At 42.7% G+C, this 22,477-nt stretch overlaps 1 protein-coding gene and 1 long non-coding RNA gene across 14 annotated transcripts in view; one reads left to right on the forward strand and one right to left on the reverse strand.

Moving 5' to 3' along the window:
* Window positions 1-22,477, reverse strand: part of KDM2B (lysine demethylase 2B) — a 99,298-nt gene that overhangs the window by 33,480 nt on the left and 43,341 nt on the right. For 12 of the 13 annotated variants that reach the window (XM_015877687.2, XM_015877696.1, XM_015877694.1 and 9 more), the window contains 3 exons: window positions 16,434-16,560; window positions 8,372-8,826; window positions 936-1,022 (listed from right to left, as the gene is read on the reverse strand). In XM_015877687.2, coding sequence (XP_015733173.1) covers window positions 936-1,022; window positions 8,372-8,826; window positions 16,434-16,560 — 669 coding nt within the window. The remainder of the gene's footprint in view (window positions 1-935; window positions 1,023-8,371; window positions 8,827-16,433; window positions 16,561-22,477) is intronic. The other variant, XM_015877690.1, reaches the window with a different exon arrangement.
* On the forward strand, window positions 8,388-17,104 carry LOC116654111. The gene is made up of 2 exons (XR_004309033.1): window positions 8,388-8,494; window positions 14,120-17,104. It is a non-coding gene; the product is annotated as an uncharacterized LOC116654111 (long non-coding RNA).

A 22,477-nucleotide genomic window follows, 5' to 3' on the forward strand; every position in this document is an offset into this window, starting at 1 on the left:
CAGCTGCTGAAGTTGATGGTTTCCCACTTCCCATCTGAAAACAGCAAACTCTCAGCTACAAGTGACTAAATGTAAAGCCACAGCAAGAACACCAGCAAAGAGAGAACGGGGAAAGTAATTTGCTCAGCTAATGATCTGAAAGTTACATACAATCATAGTAACAACAGATTTTCACAGAGAAGTCTGATGTAAGTTGATTGACCCTTTCAGCATTTCTAGAGAAACTATGCATTATAAAACTAATTCAGTGAAAAATGACAGTAAAAATAGAAGCGATGAGACATCTTCTAAATAAGCAAGGCTGCTTTTACAGCATGCTGAATAACTGGAGTGTGGCAAACATACCACTGTTATAAATAACAATCACCCTTCTGACTTTATTCTTAATTATTTCTAATTCTTCGTCGGCATTAACAAAGCAAACCTCACAGCTTTGAGAAAAAAATTACTGCCATATAAAGGAGGAAAAATGAAGGTACAGGGACAGAAAACAACCCTCTGAAGTTAACTGAAGATGTACAGAAAATGCAGGAGTTCTCACAGTGTAAGAGAAGAAGCACCCTCTCATCCAGACTCAAGTATTCACTAAGCGAACAGTCTGTAGGATTTACACGGCATTTACGCTTGCACAAAATGCTGCATCAACACTTACAGATCCAGCTGCAATTAGCAAACAACCAAGTCATACCCAAGTTTTATGCAGATAAGTGAGGGCCAAACAAGCTCTATTTTAAATGGAAACTGCCCGTTTCTCCCTACTGAGGTACCTTTATGTTCTGCTTCAACATGTAGTCATAAAATAACTGAAGATACCCTTCCATGTTGGAAGTTCTGGCTGCTGCCTAAGTATCATTTGAAACACTTTGCCAGAATACAGCTGAAAAACCACCAAGGTCTGGCACAGCAATGATTAGGAGGTAATCGTGTCTCATTACCTTTGGGGTCTTCTTGGGCCAGCTGACCACAGGGACACCCGAAATCGCAAGATTTTGGTCATCATCAGCATGTTCTTTCAGAATGTTCTGTTGTGAACGAAAAGGTCTTAATTAACCAGAGGAATATTCTTCTGACTTAGGAGTACAGAGACTTAATGAACGTAATACCCCACCCTCACAAAGAAGAGTGCAGTGCGCTCCGCTGATTTGTTACACCTCTGTAAGTTCATTTTCCTTCAAAACTTCAAGTCACAATGAAACTTCTCCATGTCTTTAAGATGCAAAAGATGCATTTCCTTGCAAAACAGACAGCAAAATCACTCACAAATAGCCTCACGTGTTACAGATTTCTTTTAAATTGGTGTCTCCAAAAGATTTGTGTTTTCCACCAGTACTAGTCTAGTACCAGCATTACCTTTCCCTGTACACACACACTCTGGTTTGCTACAACCCAAGCTACCACCACAACCAGCAGCTTTCCCAAATCAATTCTTCAGAAGACCTGGACTCTACCACCATTGGTCCTGCAGTCACAGAGCATTGGCTGGGCAGTCTAGAGGAATCCTCAAATGCTTGAATACTCAAGCTAAGTCATGATACTGAACCACACATCGCAGCCTTTATTATGGCAATTCAAGAGCACTGTCATTTCTACTTCCTTTCCTTCCACAGGTCAGAGTTAGCACAACTCAACTCCCTTTGCATGATCAAGTCAGACATTCAGCTTCCTGCACATTCACTAAATTATCTGACTTGGGTAGTACAGTATAAAGGGAAAAGATTGGTCTTCCCTCCCTCCCGCCCCCTCCAAATCCTTTGCGTTGATGAAACCTCATGCATTCTAAAAATCTCAGGAGTGGGCCATGCTCGCTCACACAGCTCCTGCTGCTGTGACTCACTGCCATTCCCATACAACTCAGTGCAGGGGTGGGGAAGAAGAACTCCTTTTAAGTGTACTCAGTGGTGCAGTCAGGAACAGTCTGCGCTCCCTGCGACTCCCTCTGTGCTTACTAACCTAGCCACAAAGCTCTTCATGTGGAGTGCAGGCTGCTGGAGGAGACAACAACTGAAAACAAAAAACAAGTCCAAAGGAGGATTGTGCTGAGCTGCTGAAAACCAAGGCCCGAGTCTGGCTAAGGAAAAAAAAACTGCTCCAAGAGCACAAACATGGACTGCAGGTTAGAAACTACCTCCTCATATGATTGAGGAGATCACACAGACATGGAAAGTCAATGATGTTGCTCTGAATTACAATGACTTCTTGAAAAAAAAAAAAAAAAGCTTAATTAGACACCAACAGGCACTGGGCATTCTCACTCCTCAGTGCAGAGCTTTAATAACTAGAAATTTCATACACTACACTATGAGATCCTAAAGTACAGTAATTGTTTTTAACACAAAACACACTTGGAATTCCTCTGTAATCATCCACATAAAAACAATGGCACTGTAGCCCAATGAACATCTCAGCAATGCTCTGCATGAGTAGTCATGGGCTTTCCCTTCCTGGAGCTACAACAACCTGCTGGATTCTGCTCAATGACCCACCTGGTCTTAAATTGGAGATGCCTTCCTATGCACAGTGCTGGCCCCATTATCTCAGTAAGGCTGCTTTAGATGTTGACTAGCCCCAAAGCAGCCCTACTACCAAAATAAGTGATACCAAAAGGCAACACAATGCTTGGCACAGCCTACAGCACACAGCCAACACAATGGTCTTTGAGTGGAAGATCTCTCAACTTTCACACACACATTAGTTATAGCAAATGAACTCCTGATGGGGTTGAGCAAGGCTAAGTGAACACCTCTCTTCTCATGCCCTTTTCACACTGGAGGAGCTATCGTGGCATTACCCATGACAATATTCTCAAAGTTACTCTTCAGTCATAAAAATGGAGAGGCCTTTGTGTGTGTTATAACAAAACCAAAATTCTTCAGAGCTCTTTACTTCGATAGGCTTAAATTTGGATATCTGCAGGACAGCAAACCTTAACATTTCCACTGAGGACTGTGAGAAACTCTGAGATCAATAGAAAGCAGAGTGCGTTCCAGGAATTTGGCAGGATACTGCAGGTTTCTTGTTATCATATGTACCACGTGAAAATACTATCCAAGGAGAAACTTAAAACTGTCGCAGTTTATCATATCAGCCAGCTGAAAACAATAGATGTCTCAGCAGCAGAACCATAACCAAGCCACAGCTGCACAGATAAGTGTCAAATGTCAGCACGCAGTGGGATGGGTGGAGGCAGCCTTCTGTTCACCTGCTGAAGAAAGGAGAAAACAACACAAAAACCAAAAACCAGAGATAAAGAAAGGCGTGAGGCTCCAGTTAGCCAAACAACTCGATGCTCATCCAGTACAAGGCCGCCTGATTCACTGCACTTGAAGGCTGCGGTGACAACAGCAGGTATGAAGGAAAGAAATTGATTAAGTATGTAAGAATTCAGCTTAGCCATTAATTTCACAAGCACAGCAAGGAACGACTCCCCTGAAATGCATTCTGTAAAGGGAGAGTGTTTTTTTTCTGCCATCAGAATAAGAACAGGGTAAGATTTCTTGGCAAGAAAAAGTAAGAACATATTTCAGTAGATATCATCTGTCTTGCACAAGAATCTGCTGCTGCTGCCAAGGAGTTGAGGATATTTGACAAACTCCGTTCTGCAAACTGAGTTTCTTCTGCCCTAATGGACTTCCACAGCGCCTCTGAAAGAAGAATGGCATTTTTGCTTTGAAGTGGGGAAGGTCTGTGGCATTTTAGGAAGCCAGTCTCACAGTCCTCTTCCCCAACAGCAGCAAGAGAATTACCATCCTGCTAGTAATGCAGGAAATGCTGTGTGCTGAAATCAGAGACTGCATACAGACAAGCAGAGCTGTCAGTGTTTAATGTGGGCTGCACACTGCTCAGGTTTACCTGTCTGTGATGTGGGGTGCCAACTGCAGCAAGGAGCAAGGTGGTTACCACTCTGTTCTCTTCTTCATGCCTAAGTACACCCTGGCTGCATCTTTAGCATGCTGCCATGCCATTTGGCAGCTAAATATGATGTGGGGAAGCCACACAATGAAATTCTTCCAATCCCCAGGGTCACCATCTTAGAAATATTTATTCCTCAGCTTCTTTTTTTTTTCTTCTTCCTCATCTGTTCACTGTAGGAAGATGTGTAATGCTTCAGCTCCTACTTCGTTTTTAAGGTGAAATACAAGGATCAGGCCCTTTCATACCTGAGCTTTAGGTCACGCATACACAGAACACAAGGTGTAACTGCAGGGTGTGTGTGCCTCCAACAGGTAACACCAACAGCAGGGATGCTGCACCAATGGCTGCAGTGCCTGCTGATGCTCACCCTGCCAGCAACCACACTGCCTTCTGTTCTGTGTGCAGTGTGGGTCAGCAGAGCACCCTCACATTTGCTGCACACACTCTCCCTCACACGGAGCCCAGCAGCAGACATTTGGATACAGACAATATTGCATCTCTTCTGCTGATTGTTCAGATGCCATCTGCTAGGGATGAACGCTGCTGTCAGTAATCGCTGCTTGGAGGCTCCTGAGAAGCTCCTTTAGTGGTGAACACCAGGCTCATGGGATACATCTCCCATGCAGCAGAGCTGCAGCTGACAACTATTTAATTCCTAGTTTGAGATGAAGAAAGAACCAACCTGCTCCCCATGTGAGGCCTGTGCTGTGCTCTGCAAACAAGCCTCCCTTGCATTGCCGCACTCCATCAATCACGGTGATAAATGGGATCTCAATCTGCAGAGGCATCAGCTGGACACTTCTGGATTGCTGTGTCCCCCCCAGATAGTCACTGTTAGTTACGAGCTTAGACAACATGCAAGGAATTTACACAGGCTTAGATTAGTTTTCACTCTCCCTTCTCATAAGGAAAACAAATCACTTCACTTCAGAGAGTCTCACCTACTTGACATTAAATAGCTGCACATAGCTGTAGTTGTATTTACCACACAGGGCAGTAATCCACTCACACATACTGCATCCTTGCTTCAGACTGGAAACCATGAATGCTCTGCAAGTTATCTTGACTCTTTGAAGCTCTGTATTACTGAATAAAATGGTTTTGTTTCTCCAGTTAACTGTCCTTGTCCTGTCTTCTGAAAACACCAGATATCCCATCTGAGGCACAAAGACTTCAATGTCAGAGATAAAAGTTCCTGAATGTAATTCATTAAGAAATAAAACTACTACAATAAACACGGTTTTATTTTTGTCAAGAACTGAAGAGTTCCCAAGCAGAGCAAGAACTTTCAGACATTCTGTCAGAGCACGTTCTTGCTGTGCATTGGTTAAAAATAACTCTCAAGCAGGAGTACTAAAGGACTGCTTTTTATAGGCCGCATTATTAATCCATCACGTGTACAAAATTCAGGTTGCCCACGAAACAAACCTTGTGAAAACAGCTGAATACCGTCACAAATGATCTGCAAAGCTCTTCCTGCAGGATCTCTGCCTCCATTCAGCTGCACCAACCACTGGTGCTCTGGGGATTCATCAGAGCTGCAGTACAGGTGCCAGGCTTCTGCTCACTCTATTGCTATCAGCAAAACCCTCACATTATTTTCTGTTCAAGTTGGAAAGCTGGTAGCAAAGTAAAAGGAAATATGATTTTGTGGTCAAGGAGATAAACATCATTCTGGAAAAATGGACTGTATTTCTTCTTCTGCCATTATGTCTCTATATGACACACAGAAAACCTTTTAAATCAACACTTTTCAGGCAGCCCAGAATTATGTGCCACCCCTCTGTCACAGCTGGCTTGGGAACCTGCTGCTGCAGATGAGGATTTCTATCCTACAGAAACATGCAGCAATTAGAGTTTCAACACCATTAAAACTGTATTTTGCAAGTATCCCTCTTGAATAACACTGACTACACTGAAAATCACATCAGAGACACGTAAAAACAGTATCCAAAATTACGGTCACTCATCTTAATCTTTTTTGCAGTTCAGTTCTCTACCTGTGAACCACAGCTAACAGCTCATCCACCACCACTTGTGAAGGAGGTGACTGCTGCAGTGATGAGCACTGAGATCCCCACGGGAACGTCGCTATCACCACGTTCAGACAAGGGGCTGAACAGCACAATGTTCCTCAACAGCAAGGACAGAACGAAACCAACAACAGCTGCATTCTGCACAGCAAGAAACACAGGAACCCTGCAAGGACCATTATAATAGAGAGATGCTGAAGGAGCTGAAATGAGTCACCAGGCAACTTCTTCATCGGTCAGCTCTATCCCTTGAAAGTAAAAGCACATACTGACATAATTGGTTTTGCTGTCTCTAAAGCCAACAAGCCTAATAAAACAAACCACGCAGTTCTCGTACCACATGGATGATTACAAGGTGACAAGAATTCTGTCCTATGCTGAGTTAATGCTCGTTCTCTGGAAATTGAGAGCTGCCACCTATGGGGGACAGCTCTGGAAAAAACATAGTAAGAAAAGAAAGTTCTTCCACAGTTCAACTAGTCAGACACCTGTCAGTCAACAACCTTTAAAGGAGACTTGCTGTGACTGATCCATCCCAGCTCACAGGCATACAGGGGTGACTCCAGAAAACACCATACTGCAGCATGTATGACATTTAGATGTGGTCATGGGCTCTTGAACCAGCAGAGAACCGTAAAGATCCAGATGTTGGGTCACATCCTGATGGTTACAGTGAGTGCTGGCACAAAGAGGAGTTTAGATGCAGGCAATTTTCTGTGTAATTATCAAAGGAGATGGAACATCAAGATCACAGCTCTGCCAAAAGGCACAAAATCAACTGGCAGATGCCCACTTCATACCAATTAAAGCACAGAAGCACTGAAAGAGCATGACAAGGATCTTTCTCTTAAGCGTCCACCCAAAGTTCTCCATCTCTGTACCTGGTGAACCCACTGCTCTAGAGAAGGCTAAGAAAGCACTGCTCCTACACGGTGTTTGGAGCCAGACTGACACATGGTACCTTGCCATGTTCTAGTAAGACATCTTGTAGTGTAGTGCAGCACGTCATCAACAGAGCGTGCACAACTGCATCCTGAACATCTGCACCACGTATCACTCTTTCTGGGGTCTCAAGAAGGGGCAGTTTATTTTTAAGTGAAACTTGCTCCATACTTAAAACTTCGAAAAACCAAAACTAAAGACGCTACCATTCCTTCTCCAAAGTAAGCCTGTGAATCCACTGCCACGGCACTGGGCACGGCATCTACATACATACACAACGTGGCTGATGTTGCAAGAAGGGGCTCTCTGAGCTCTTGTTACTCAGGTAAGAGCCCTGTATCTCACTTCCAGGCTCCAAGATTGTGGGATACAGTTCTGCTGCACAGCCATCTCTGCCTGGCTGTGAAGCCTCTCCTAAGCAGCTGTTACACTACTTGCATTAAAAAAGTACAGGCTCCCCTTCTACAATACAAACGCCTCTCTCCCCCTCAGACAACAGCTTACACAGCTCTGATGTACAGAAAATGTAGCTGAAGAGTTATATGGTACATAGAAGCACCCCCAGACCAGTAACTACAAATTAATACTAATAGTTTCAAATCAGGCCCAATTTCCGTGTTACTGAACCCATCTGTATTAGAGAAAGATTTTAGTCTTATTTAACGAAATCCAAGCAAAACAAAAAGACTATGTTGGTCTCAACTTTCAAAATGCATTAATATACTTATTTTACATGATGCGAGAACAAGGTACAGAAAAGCTAACCAGTTGATTCAAAGGAATGCTGCAGATCAGACACAGAAGCAGCAAAGCTATGCAGGCCTTCAGGTGAAACCTATCCCTGTGTCCAACAACAAACCTACCACTTCCTGTACACTACAAACCTGACAAGCAGATCTGTCACTAGTGGGAATTCACTCCTCATACCTTCTCCACACTGCACCAGTACATTGTACCAGTGGAGAATAATTATCAACCTATAGAGGGCAATGGAGGAAAAGAAAATGAAATAGGTAAGAAAAAGAAAAAGGAATAAAAAATGCAAGAGGAAACATTAGACAATCTTCTACATTAAAATCACACAGGTATGTTTTGTATGTGACAGTTATGTACGCTCCAGGAAAGAGACCCAAAAGGGAAGATAAAGACTATAAACAGACCACTTGAGGTATAATATTTACACATGGGACATAAGTGCTGAACTGCAAAAGGATGTAAACTTTTGGTCCCTGAGCACAGCTGCAACAGTCAGAAATGGCTGCACTGCATCAATCAAATCAGGCTGCAACCAGCTGCCTCCCCAGTGCAAAGATCGTTTGTGTCAGAGGCGTAACTTCCCTCTCCACAGCACAGCAGGCTGATAGGAGGAGATCACTACACATAAGCTTCTACCTCTCTACTGCAGAACTTTGCCTCCTGAACTCCTCCTGTCTCCTGTGCCCACAGAACACAGTTTGTACAGACTGGAAAGCTGTCACACTCACCTTCATGTCCTCCAGGAGAGCCTGCGGATCTTCAATGCCTTCTGGAACACACTTCTTGTTCTCTGGGAGAGATTCAAGCTTTTCCACCAGGGCTTTCAAACCCTTCAGTTCAAATTCTGTGAGGTGAGTCCATTTGGTTGAAACTTCTGTAGCTGGAGACCCCGTTGGTGTTTTGGGATAATCCGTGGGGGTCGTTGATTTTACACTGTCATCTGACTCATTAGACAAAGTTCTTTTTAGGTACCTCATTACCGTGGCTTTTTGTTTTCTCCCCGCACCCTCCTTTCCTTCTGAATGTGTGCTGTTGGGTGAGGAGGAGCCATCCACCAGGGATTTGGAGTTCTTATCCAAGCTGTCATCCTTTTCCTCCCGGATATGAGCATCACAAGATTCTTCATCCATGTCTAACCACGAATCCGATGAATAGCTGTCTATGCTGCGTTTTCTCTTTGCATCTGAAAGTTAGAAAAGGAATGTGGAATCTTTACCCAATATAATTTATAGTTTAACACTTCTATGACTGGGACTAGGAGCTGCCTATTTAAAAGGACACTGGATAATGCCTAGTCAGTATGTGACAGGAATGAGCTTTATTCAGCCTATTTTTGTGGGTTGTTTTTTCATTTGTTTCATTTTTTTTTTAATGCTGGCCTTTCTGGTTAACATCTGCTCAATTTAAATGACTGGGAAACATTTGGGGAAAAAATATGCTTTCTTTAGCACTTCAGTCTTCAGTGACTTCAATTAAGAAGACACAGAGTTCACATACAATTAATTTTTCTGGCAATCCAAAAGATATCAGATTCGGCAAGCTTACAGCTTTAAAATGGAAGTTAGCAAATAAAGAGGAAAGGAAAAACGATGGGAAAAAGCATGTCAAAATGCACTGCGATGTCTCTTTTAAAGCAACTCTGCGCAGCACAAAACCAGCTTCTCAGTACTCTCTGCAAGCAACCATTGGTAAAACAAGAACTACAACTTGCTACTGCGCAAATACACACTGCTCTTCAGAGGAAAAAGATTACAGTTGGGCTTATTTCAGAGACAAGTAGCCTAAACACACTGAGAAATGCAAGGACAGAGAATGATATGATATTGCTTTTCTCACTGCACATTCTAGGTACTTTTTGGGAAAACTTAAATCCGAGTTTCTGAGTCTAAAGAACTATTAATCCTAGTTTCATACCATGTTTCCCCTAAAAATCCCGTTACCCAACTGCATGCAATTGAGCCATGAAACCCAAGCAGGAAACTAGTGACCAAGATTCTCCAATGCACTGCTCTTTCCTAGTTTGTTAGACACAACTGCCTTTGCTAAGTGAACAGCACTGAATGCAGGCTAGCAACAGTTTGAATTTCTGTGGAAGATACAGTTAACAATGGCAACACCCAGTTAGGTCAGTGCAGATTTTAATACCGACTGCAACAGGTTGGAGATCAAGACATAGACAAGAACAGTGCAAAGGAAGTGGATGTCATACAGAAAAACGAGTGAACAACTACCGAAAAGTTTCTTTCACAGCTTTGCTTACACGTTTTCAGCAAGTCAAAACCCTGAGTACCTCCATGTTTTGCATTGCAGTAATTCTGGATCAGGAGTACGTGAATCATGCTTAAGGAACGATTACACGAGAACTAAAGAAAAAGCTCAGCGGCTGGTTGTTTAACAGCAAGACTCAAAACAAACGCTGAAGCCCAGTTCCAAGCTGGCACATCCATCCTTATCACAGAAACCTCATTTCTTGCATCATCCTGCAATATAGGTGTTACTTGTCAGCTAGGCAGCAAAGATGTAGCAGGTAGTGATGGAATATCTGCCCGAGGGCTGCTACCCTACCTGCTTAGCTTTGCAATTTAAAATAAAAGCTCCCTAAAGGCAGCTGTACCTCCTGTGCATTAAAGCCTGGAAAATGAACTGGCCACTTCAGGGCAAGTGTGCAGAGTGTCTGCAAAAACCAGGGATTTCCATCCAGATTGCTCCTTCAGTAGCATGTGAGGAGTTTTTTCTTCAGAACTCCAACTGCCATAAAATTACTCCTGAAAAGCAAATTTAAGCTGAAATCTTGTGAAAAGACAGAAGTCACAAAAACCACCAGCTACCAGCATGGCTGGTCACAGCCAAATGCAGCTTCATGCACAGTACAGGTAAACTTCCTCCCTGCATCCCTCCACTAAAGCTTCACCATGAAGCAGCAAGAGCACACTTGGTGCATTGAGGTGGTAGCATGCAAAACTCCAGGGCAGCTCCTCATCTCTGGTCCATCCTTATATACCTCCACGCTTCTCTTAGAAAAATAAAATGGATTAGAAAATAGCTTAACCAGAACACTTCAGAAACACTACATTATCCAACTTCTATTTAATACTGCTTTTTCCTTTGTCCACAGTAGCTAGCACACTTATCCACCTCGAAGGGCTATATAATCAGCTTATGTCATTTTCCCATTTTACAGTTGAGGAAACAGATGCTTGGGAGAAGGAACGATTTGCTCATTGTCACACATGAAATCTAGGGCAAAATCAGGAATCAGAATCCAGTCCCTTGGGTGCAGCACTGGAGCCTGTTCTCAAGGCCACGCTGCCCTGGTGAACTATTTAGCAATTGACTGATGCACAGAACCCTATTTAGGTGGGAGAAGACACCAGCAATAAAACAGAAGTAGGAGAGAGCAGATGCACCTCCCTGTGCTGGTAGTACTAATACAGTGCTATCAAATGAAATTGGTGTAATTCTGTACAAAGAAAATTATGTTTCTGTCCTTCTGTGCTGTGCCTCTGCTGAACAGGAACTGACGGCTGTAACTGGGGCAAATCAGGAGCAAAGATAAGGCATGAGGAAAGAGGGAGATCACGTTATGGATGTGTGAATAATTTACTGCAAGTAATGCTCTGGTGCTAAGAGAAAACAGCCTTCCAGAGAGCTCCACTTATTGTCTCTTGCTCTAATCTACTGAAACAAAAGGCAAGAGAAGAGCGGAGCTTCACAGCGTAGGAGGGCACGTTCCCATCAGAAACAAGCACAGCCAGGGCCCAGCAGCTCAGCTCTGCCAGCTGCCACTGCTCCTCACAAACCAGGCACTGCTGCACCAGCTACATCTGTCTAGTCATCTGATAGTCACCAAGTACGAACACACACACACAAAAATTAACCTAAATCTAACCTCAAGATGAACCAATATAAGACAAGTGCCCGTTTGCATGCCTGACAGTTACGTGATGACTGGCCTAACTTTACCCATGGGGACAGGGTTTGCTAATAACCTGAAGTGCATCAGCATGTTCTACAGCACTAGAGGATTACAGTCCTGTTACACCATCAGATTAACAGTGGACTGCTTTCAAGAGACTTCAACTGTCTGCTGCTGTTACTAATTTAAAAAACAAAAACAAAACAAAAAAAACCAAGGGAATCAATAATGGATGGATATCTTCACAATGAGGAAGGTTCAATTTTGTGTTTTCAAGTGTTCTGTTATAATGCAACATGCCATGATTTTTATTTATTCATTTTAATGAAAACAGTCTCTGACTCAGAGTTACTACGCTGTACAATTATGCCCTACATAAATGTAATCTGTACTTACTTTGTCAAGAAGTGCATTTTAAGCACTATGCTACCACAGCTCCACTGGTTTGAAGGTTTTTGCTTTATCAAGTCTCTCCATAGCAAAGAGCTCCTCCCAAGAGCAACTGTGGTTTGTTTTCCAAGCCAATGCCCCAGCCAACACCTGGTCAGGACTCCAGTTTCTCAGTGGTTGACCAGTTCAGATTCCCATCCCACTGAGAGCCCTAATAGGCCTTCATCATTCCACAACACTAAGGAAATAAACCCAGGTGATACAACCAGCCTGTGGTTTAACTCTGAAGAGAAGCAGCTGCCCAGGCTTGATCATAGGGCAAAGCCTTCTTCCCACCCACCCCCCTGCAACTCAGTTTCCTGTGATCCTGGGCAAATCACTTAACTTTCCCCACAGTCAACCACTTGCACAAGAAGGATGATTATACAGATCCTTTCCTTGCTGAAAAGTGACTCGTTCTATTACAGGACTTAGAAGATACAGAGGAGGGTGAGGTGCAATTACAGTATCTTTTGAACTCTTTACAGCAGACCAATGTCTAACATCCACCTTGCTATTTCCATTTTCAAACCCTGGCACAGTGTGTCTTGGGAGCAGCAGCTCCTACTGGTTTGCTAAAGGCAGCGATAACATACTCATTAGCAGGAAAACTAAACAACCTGAGCATACCAGAAATGTACTGCATGGAACACCCTGCACAGAAATCACTTAACATAGCCCAGTACCTGTCCATCAATAGGTAAATCCATTCTGTCCCCTGAGAAAGAGAAAGTAAAGACATGGCTCCTTTACCGTGCTAGAGGGCAGATTTTCTTCATCCATCAGGTCTAATACTCAGCTACAGCCATCCTGTTAAAATTTTAGCAATAGGGATCTTAAAAGCTGCAGGCTACAGAGAAAGCGTATTTCCGATAGCACAGTATCTTCTCCCAATTACTCTTTGTCAGCTTACTCTCAAGATCCATATCTCACTGAAGGTCAATTGTGCTTGAAAACATCCAGTACAGACTCATTCATGATAAGAGTAAAAATAATGAAGACATATCCCTCCTGAAACACTGTGCGGTCAAATCCAGATTGAAACCCAAATAGAATCCCTTTCTGACTTCAGCTGGCAGGATAAACGTTACAGCTGAGAGGGGCAAGGGAAAGATAAAGGGGAGGGAAAGAGATGGTGTGCTTTTACAGCAGCCTGTGATTTCTGTCACGTCATCATTCCCCTGAGCGTCTGCCCTACCGTGGAATAGATCAGACAAACAACTCTCCCTACCTAGGAGGCAACTGCCTGAAATCTCATTCTGGGCCTGAAGAACAGGAAGGGAATCCTCTGTAGGCTTCTCCACCTCACTTAGAATGGCAGGTGTTTTCATTTAGGGAGTGGGAACACTCAGGGTTTCTGCCTCACCTACAAGCACATCTTGTTTGCTTGTTTTCTGAAGTATTGGGAGTCCAGACATTTCGAAAACAGAAATACAAAGAACAATAAAAACTGCCAGAGTAGCTTACAACTGCATTAACAGGGTACCACAACACAACCACAGCAATAAATTTTCTTGAGTAGGCAGTGTCTTGAAAGAGTCATTCGTGGTCAAGTACATAAATACTGTGCAATGAAAATGGAATGTGAAGAGTCTAAAGATATCCTTAAAACAAGTGATCGTGAACTCAGTTTTCTGTGTTCTCCAAAGACGTTCCCCATCGCTGCAGTAAACTCTGCTTCTGTCAAACAGTAGAACTGAAACTCTACTGATCCCATGAAAAATCAGCACCTTGTGAACCCCAGAGACCATGGGCAGCATCTTGCATGCTCTCTGGAGGATCTCATCAATTAGAAGTCATCCCTGTTACTCTGAGATCCAGTAGGACAGCTCTATCAGAAGGTACATAAGGAGAGAAAGCAGAACAGCTCAAGGGTGGAATAAAAAAAGAAATACTTCTGGAACCCAAAAGAAAAGTAAGTAGACATTTAGAATAAAGTACGTCAACAAAGAAAAAACTAATGGGTGAAAAATAAGAAGCATTAGTAACACTATGATTCTTCAAGAGAGTCTTCTGAAAAAGAATGCAAGGATGTGGAGGTTTTGTTCTGAGACCAAGGAGGACAGAAGACAATTAAATCTATCGAGGGGCCTGCAGGGAAGTTAAGTACTTTGCTTCATTTCTCTTTCAGGAGAATGACGGGAAATTCTTCATCAAGGGATACTCTCTCATGGGAAATCAAGGCACTGCTTGAAGATAGAGAAATCTCTAAGGAAGAGATGAGCATTTAACAATTTAAGGACCAGTTCTGAAGAAAAGTTTCAAAATCAAAGCAGTCATTTCTGGAGCATCGACTTCATTTAGATCTTCCGTCCCACTGCCGATGCACGTCAGTAAGATAGAGACATCACAGAACAAACAACTTAATTCAAGGATTAAAATTCATGGAGATTTACTCGAGTCAACAGGCTGGATGCTGAGATCAGTTAAAAGAAAGACAAGCAAGTATCTGGAACAGTATTACTCAAGCAGAACAAAACAACATAGCTTTGTAAAGGTAAATAATGTACTTTTACTCCTGCAGAGAATTTGATAAATGCCAAAGCGAAAGATCCAGTAGATATAGTAGATCTGGGCTTTTGAACTGCAGTTCTCAGCTAAATAATTATTTTAAGGTTAAGACTCTGCCAAGAAATAAAAAGCAAGTGTCTGACAAAGTATAAATCTGTCACTCCTGGAGAGAAAAGCCCTGAATGTCAATGTCAGAGATTTTTATCAGCATGCTAATACCTGAAGTCAAGAGATAGCAGGCAGGTAGGTGAACCACATGCTGTCAGCAGACAGCACTTCACTAAACTGGAAGAGGTGATCTGTTCAAGACAGCAACAACAGCCCAGGGCCTGTAACCAGCATCCCTGCAGCAGGGCCACACATCAGATCAGCCCAGCAGCCTTACTGATAACAAACATGTTGTGTTTTTAGGAGGGTTCATTTTCTGTCAGGTCACTGAACTGATTCAGCTCACAGGACAAGAGTTCACAAACCAGATTCTCATGTCACAAGAGAAGTATATTTCTTTTGTTACCTTGAAACGGCCATGCTGAATTAACAGTGAAACAGCTGAGAACAGTGTCACTTTCCAGCAGGCCCACAGCTGAAGGGACACAGACAAGAAGACCCAAACATCACTGCCACCAAACCATTTCCCAGATAGCTGGGGCTGACTCAATGCCCGTGCAGTTGACACTTTGGTCTTGCAAAATAATCCTTTTCCATCCAGACACTGGACATCTATGGCTCCCAGTGAGCTTTTATATGATTGGAATATGTCCCAGCCAGTAACTGGATGGAGACACATTTCATGGGGATCACCAAATCATTATCAGTAATTACTGAGCTGGGCTTGAATTCACACTGGTGATTTAGCTGGAAAAGGTCCCATCTCAATATCCTGAACTATCCACTCTCCGTATCTAATTTGTTCTGAAATCACACCTCAGTGATCTGGCACCCCCACCTTGCCAACAGGAAGAGCCTCTTTCTGTGCCAATGGTTTTGACAACAGGAGGTTGGTTCTTTATTTCCTAAGGAATGCAGTTACCAGAGTTTAATCGTTGCCTTTTTTTTAACATTGCTAATCCAAGAGGCTAATTTACCCTTTGTTCTCAGATGATCTTACGTGAAAATTCTTCCACGTGGAGTTCCTGCTTTACTGTCCCTTCTGATCAGTCTCCAAAAGCAAAGATGCAAAATGTGCAGTACTGAAATTCTAAGGGACCCCAAGAAATTTCTCTCACACAGACCTTCAGGTCCTTCTGCTCATACCTTCGCCAACTACTTCTTCTTAGAATTATGCTGCTAAGTGGTCATTTCCCCTCTTACACTTCCACGCAGTCCAGGTTCACTCCAATTTGCATCGCAAAGTGGGAAACACAGAAATACTTTAGTCCTCTCCCACACTTGGTATGTATTGGTTGAGATTTAGCTGGTGTCTGCACTACTTTCAGCAATTCTTTGCTTAAAAGCAGGGAGGTAACAAGGTCCACAGGCTTATTCCAGTAAAAGAAGAGAAAGAAGCCAGGTTTAGTGACCAAACTGCACTCTGTAGAGGAGACACGCTATAAAAGGACTAAATATCCATCCTACCAGAGCATATTTACAATGCATGCATTTCTGGCTACTAAGGTACTGTGCCAAACACAGCAGTAAATCCTCAGCCGTTTGGCAGATCATCTCAACACAAACAGTACTGAAACCAAGAAATAAATGCATCCAAAAATTATTTCCCTGGGATCCACTTGCTTAGGAATGCTCAATAAATACCAGAGTAAGTTGGTGCTTCACTAAAATGCTTAAGAGTCAAAACCTCCCCACCTCAAAACAAACAGTTTGTTAGAATTTCTACAATTCTTCAATTTAACTTATTATCTTCTCTGCAGAAAACAAAGCAGGAACTAGCCTAGGGTGCTAGCATCAGTTTGAACACAGTCAAAGGATTCACTCACCAATTAACATTGATTCTTTCTGGTACTCTTTGCTGAGGTGGCAGCGCTGGGTCACACAGGACACGTATCTCTCCAGAACATACCAGCACATTTCATAGTAGAAAGGATAACGGAATTTGGCGTGCACCTGAAAGCAAGAGCGAGACTGTCAGTCCACGGGGAAGGGAAGTTTGCAGCATAAGGGCCAGTCATCATTCTCCTCATGTTATCAAGAGCACAAACAGTGTGCAGGGGGAGGGGAGGGAGAGTGGGAGCCGCGTGAGCCGTACGCCTTCAGCATACAAAATGAGAGCCTGCCTGCCATGATAGCATCATTTCTTGGTTCAGTAATTTGTATCCTCCTGGGGTGGCGGGAGAGGAAAGGGTTTGTGTTCTTGTGAAATCGTGGAAGTGATGGGCAGCCCCCACAGCATTATCTACCTACAGTATAAACATAGGGTGGTCACATACAGATGTTCGTCACCAGAATTCAAGTTAAAATAGAAGCAGTTTTTTTCTTTTCCCAAACACTATCACATGATTTTTTATCAAAATGGCAGCATTACCTAAAATGACTCAAGCAGGAAATGCATCTTCTTTTAATTATCATCTTCCCAACAGTTTGATTAAACAAATGAACAAATTCTTAATTACTGGTAAATACACATTAAAAGCAAAAAATCTGTCTTGTGGTTTACGCTTAATATTTTGGTACCAAGTTAACTTTTACCACAAACAAAACAGAAAGCAGGACTGCAACAAAAGCCTGCCAAGATCTGCACTTTTTCTTCCATCTTAGACCTGTTGTTCTCACATAAAAAGCTTGTTCTCCAACCCTGTGTATTTGGGAGATTATTTCAGATTAGGAAGAAGATTAAGTGGGTTTCACAGCCTTCCACGATAGTTTGCTGTCTGTGGGAGTCACTGCACCAAGGAAGAACCCAGGAAGCTCTTAGGATACAACAACACAGAGATTGCTTGTGATTTGTTAAAAATGGATGCCATGCATCTCGCATGCACTTGTACCTAACACTGCACACGTCTTTATCCTGGTGACACAGAAACCTGCATTTTGCAGGCCTGCATGCATACATTGAACTGGATTATAGGAACTGCTTTAAGACATGTTAAGCGTTTTAGCTGCTCACCTCACCAAGAGGCATCTGCCCACCTTTCATAAAACCGCAGGACTGTACTAGAAATACCGTTACCTTGGAGAGTCCATTTAAAGAACCATAGCATACAATACAGAACACCACCCTACACTGCCCCAAAACCTGCAAAGTCAGAACAGACCCACTATCAGCAGCACCCGGCAGCTCAGGCTTGGCTCGGCACAGCCAGAGCATCCACCTGGTGACAGGAGCACCCACCTGAGCATGCCAAAGACTCACAAGAATGCCCATCGTGCTTGAGAACCACTCCCAAGGTGAGCAAGGAACTTTCTGCTGCTCCCAGAGGCAACACGAACACTTTTAGCAGCGAAACAAAATGTAATTTAGGGGAAAACGCACCGTATTGTCCCACTGAAGGTAACACAACGTCAGATTTAAGCACAACGGGGCAATTCCCAGCAGTTAGGATTTCTTTAATCTGACACAAACGCAGCTGACAAATCTGAACCGTGTGTTGCTACAGGTCGTGCACCCAACAACAAGGCAACTTTTCCTGTGTTTCCCTGTACTGTTTTGTTACAAAACACCTACTGGGAAAAAAAGGGGGGGAAAAATAAAAGAAAAAAAAAGAAAGAAAAGGAGAAACCAATAAGCACCCCCTGAAATGTGAGAACATTTAACCCCAGGGCCTTCTGGAAATAGAATATTTCTTTCCTTCAGTTTAGTTATTTGTCACAAAGAAGAGACCCAGCCACTTATCACTATTACAGAACACAGGGGAAATTAGCCATGCTAAAATATACGCTAATAAAGGAACTCAAATTTTTCCAAGAGAGCACTGCAGGAAACGAAATTTGCAAAGAATTGACTTACAAAAACCAGGAAGCCGCCTTCCACCCCTCAGCCTTCAAAAGGTTTTCAGCCACATGCCTGGGAATATTAAAGACATCATTGCTCAACATTTGTTGACAGATTCTGAGCTTCACCAAATTTAGTTGTTACCAATGTTAATTCAATGTGAAAGACAAGGCAGTAATGCATGCAGTGCTCCCATTATGTATATCAATCTTTAATATTCAATTTGAGTTCCTAATTGCTTCGCTATCAATGTTCCAACCCACAGCAAATCCCTCCATGCCTCTGTAATTCACTATTTGCCCAACAAGGCTCTGCTTTCTCAAACTTTCAGAAGAGCTGCCAGATAAAACGAGAGATGTGATATAAAGACCTACAGTGGTTTTTGCCATTACAGCAAGCCTAACTCTGTGTCAGAAATCTTTTAAAACGCGCCTAGTGGAGAAGGAGGAGTACATTATTTATGACATCTTTGTGTTTATTATCATGGATATGAACTGAAATGCATACATGTCCACACTTCCACATGTTAAACTACAGTTATCAAATGAACCCTTGTTTCGGAGGAAAAAAGAAAAGAAGTTCTGTGCTAAGTTTAAAGTGTAGCATCTGATGCGGCCACTGCCTGAGGATCAGGTCCCCAACCAGCATGGAGACCGACTCCATCATCCAACGGGCATTTCCAGCTCTAACTTCTATGATTAATAATTTACAATCCACTGAATATTTTCTCTAATTATTCCTCTACAGTGAGAAAAATAATCTCTGGAGTCTGATCCATTTCTTCAGTTCAAAGTGAAATAATTGTAGAGACTTGTATTGCCTTCCAAAACAAAACACTCCAAGCAAAGATTGGCATAGATTTTCCTTAAGAAATCACTTCCCTGCAACAATATCCATAAGGATCATTACAAACTCTATTTGTATTTCATCAGAATCTTGAAAACCAACATATGATTATTTATAAACTAAAGGTAATATTTAAAATTAGCAGATTAATGAAGTTCCAGAAAACCAGACCAGTAGCAAACACCATCATCTGTGAGTGACCACCTTACGTGTATCTGACCCCTCCACGTTCAAGTCTTTTATAGGTGTTTATTCTCCCTCTTCAGCAGCACAGAGCTGTAACACCCCTACGCCGAGCTGATGCATCTCAGCATGGCAGCCTGCTCTGCAGTACACAAGCTGGTCTAGCAGAGAGCTAAACAGCTTGGCCTATTTGACTAGCTGTTAATTGGCCTCTAGGAAAGCCAGACTGCAAAATGAGAGTCTCTACAAGCTGTAAGGCTGGAGAAGATTTGTTTACCTCAACTGCACATTAGGAGCTGTTTCCAACAATAGACATGTTTTTTATTACTCCTTAAAACTATTTTAAAATGCCTATAACCCTCTTAAGAAGTCTCCCAGGGATATGAGAAATTAAGCTAGAATAAGCATGACAAGTATATAAACCAGGCAATTTTATCAGGCTGTAAATCAGCATTACCATCTCAACCATGTATTTATTCTTGTCTTAGCTGCTAAGACAATAACAACTACACCTAGCATAAAAATGACTCTGAATATCAGCAAAGATGATTAAGCATTTTATATAGCAAGTTTAAACACAGTGAAACCTCCATAAAATTGCTCAGTGCCAAATGAAGAGGGGAAACACACCTGTATTACACTTTGATTTGAGTGTGGCGAATTACTTCGTCAACCACATCATGTAATTTACTTCTGTGCGGCACACAATGGAAAGATCAATACTGATGAGAAAGTCATTTGCAGTACGTTCACACTGCCAAAGCTGTGTGAACTCCTTACTGTACGGAGCCTGCTATCCCAGCCTGGGCAGGAATGAAATTATTTGGACAAATCAAATTATTTGCACAAAGAAATGACAACATTTGATTGGCAAAGCAAATAAAGCAGAACACACTGGAATTCTATTTTGAAAACACTTATTCTCTAAGATTCCTGCATGGCTTTTCTTGTTATTTTGGAAGGGGGGAGGGGGTTATTTCCAAGCAGCAGTACTGACATTCACATCTCTTACCAAACTTTATTGCAAGGTTTATATTTTGTTACAGTCTTGAACTCTTGGTATAATTCTTCAACTTTGCACACAGCTTTGTTACAGTAAGGCCTAAAAGCACAAGTCTGCAAACACAGGTACAGGCTGCCCAACTCGCACTGCTAGCACAATACAGTACAAGACCTGAAATAGTTACTGTGAAGTTGGGGAAGTTCTGGGCTGTCTGTTTTCCTTGGCCTTTTTTGATACCCTGAAGTATTCCTTGATAAAGAACTACATTGGATTTTAAAGGATTTTACATCAAACTAGTCAAGGTCTGATTTGGGATCTCCAAATGTTGCAGCATCCCTTCGCAAAAAACAGCGATAGGACATTTTTAAAGAGACAAATATCACACTGAGAACCTTCCCTCAGGATCAAGGTACCAGTGACTTTTCAAAGGCATTTCAGCCACTATCTGGCAGGTTCTTAAAGGTTACAAAAATACTTAACCATAATGGAGCAATCTGCCTCCTGCTATAAAAGCTTTGGAGATCAAAGCTGCATCCAGCTTCCACAGAAAGGCCTGACACAAAGCACTACTAACCAGCTCCAACTCCAGTAAAACGTGTGGCTTTGAGTTGCTAAGTCCAATGGGAACAAAACATCAGCTCTTCTACTACATCAGGAAAAAGAGCATTTGCTTGCCATCTTCCCCACAGACATGAATGGAAATAGTTTCTTCTCCCTTTGAGTTGCCAGTGCCAGCATCCTTCATGACAACAACACAGCTTCCCTTTGAGCAGCTGCAGTACAAGTACCCAGCCCTGTTGGTTCTTGTTTACAGTCACTAAGAACCTTCCTGTGCCTGGCACCTTTGTGCAGCCCCAGTCTGTCTCTGGCCTCCTGCTCTTTTCCTGAAGGGTTCCTACAGCTCAGCGCCCTTCACTCTGCAAAAGACTCTGAGTCCTTTCCAGCTTCTGCCATCAGAACATTTCCTTGTTCAAGTCCCTTTACTCTCAGATACTTCACATTCCTGCCCTGAGAACACCTATTCAAAGCCAGGCTGAACTCTACACTCCAGCCTTTATCTCCACTCCTGTTTTCCACTACATTCCTTCTGTTCTAACTGCTCTGAATTTCAGCATTACCTTTACCTGTCTTCCACTAGGAATTCATTTTTCTACTTAAGATTCTTTCTTTTCGTTAAAATCACTACAGGAAACCAAATGTTTCCACCACCGCTTTATGAAGATTACCAGGCCTTGCCACTGCCGGAGAAATCAGGGAGCAGCCCCTTCCCAACACAACACTGGCATAGAGTCTGACAACAGGAAACCCTTCCATGCACTGAGCTAGAGATGCACTTCTGAACATGTTTTTGTTTCAGATGAATGCACTCTCACACCAGGGAAGGTCATTTGGAGCAAAAAGCACACTTAGAGCCAGAACTGTGCCTTCTTGTAGAGGTGAACAACACTGGACACTTCTGATGTACCATCTTAAGACTTTTTGGTGAAGAAGCATTGCAGCTTCCTATTGTTTTCCATTCACCCAGCACATGTGGTTCATCAGCACTGTGGCAATGCAATGCCTCCAAAACAGCCACCTACAGAAAACCCCTATCTAAATTTGCATCACAACACTGTGATTGCCTTGCACAGCCTAATAAAGTAATGGAACTTCCTTCAGATTCTGATACTTTGTGAAATCCAGCCAGATGTTGAAGTTTATCAGAGAACAGCATCACTCTCACTCCCAGCGCAGAGGCTGCATGGTCACCTCCTGCAGGATGCCATACCCTTTCTAGGAGGTGGATGCTACACCCATATGAACATCACAACCTTCAAGTCTAATGTCCCAACCCAGACTCTGTCCCGTGACATTTTGCACTATACTGAGTCACTGTAGAACAAAATCTTGCTAAGCACAGAAGATGCTGTTTCATAAGCAGCCTCTGCAGCGTTCCCAGTTCAGCTGCGGACAGCAGAACCATCTCAGTCCCATTAGCTCTCCATTCTTAGATGTCTATTGCCAGTGAGCAAAGAGAAACAATCAGCAGGGGGTTACCAGAAGTACTGGCACAAAGTTCT

This window comes from Coturnix japonica, chromosome 15 (assembly GCF_001577835.2).
Source record: "Coturnix japonica isolate 7356 chromosome 15, Coturnix japonica 2.1, whole genome shotgun sequence".
Classification (NCBI taxonomy): domain Eukaryota; kingdom Metazoa; phylum Chordata; class Aves; order Galliformes; family Phasianidae; genus Coturnix; species Coturnix japonica.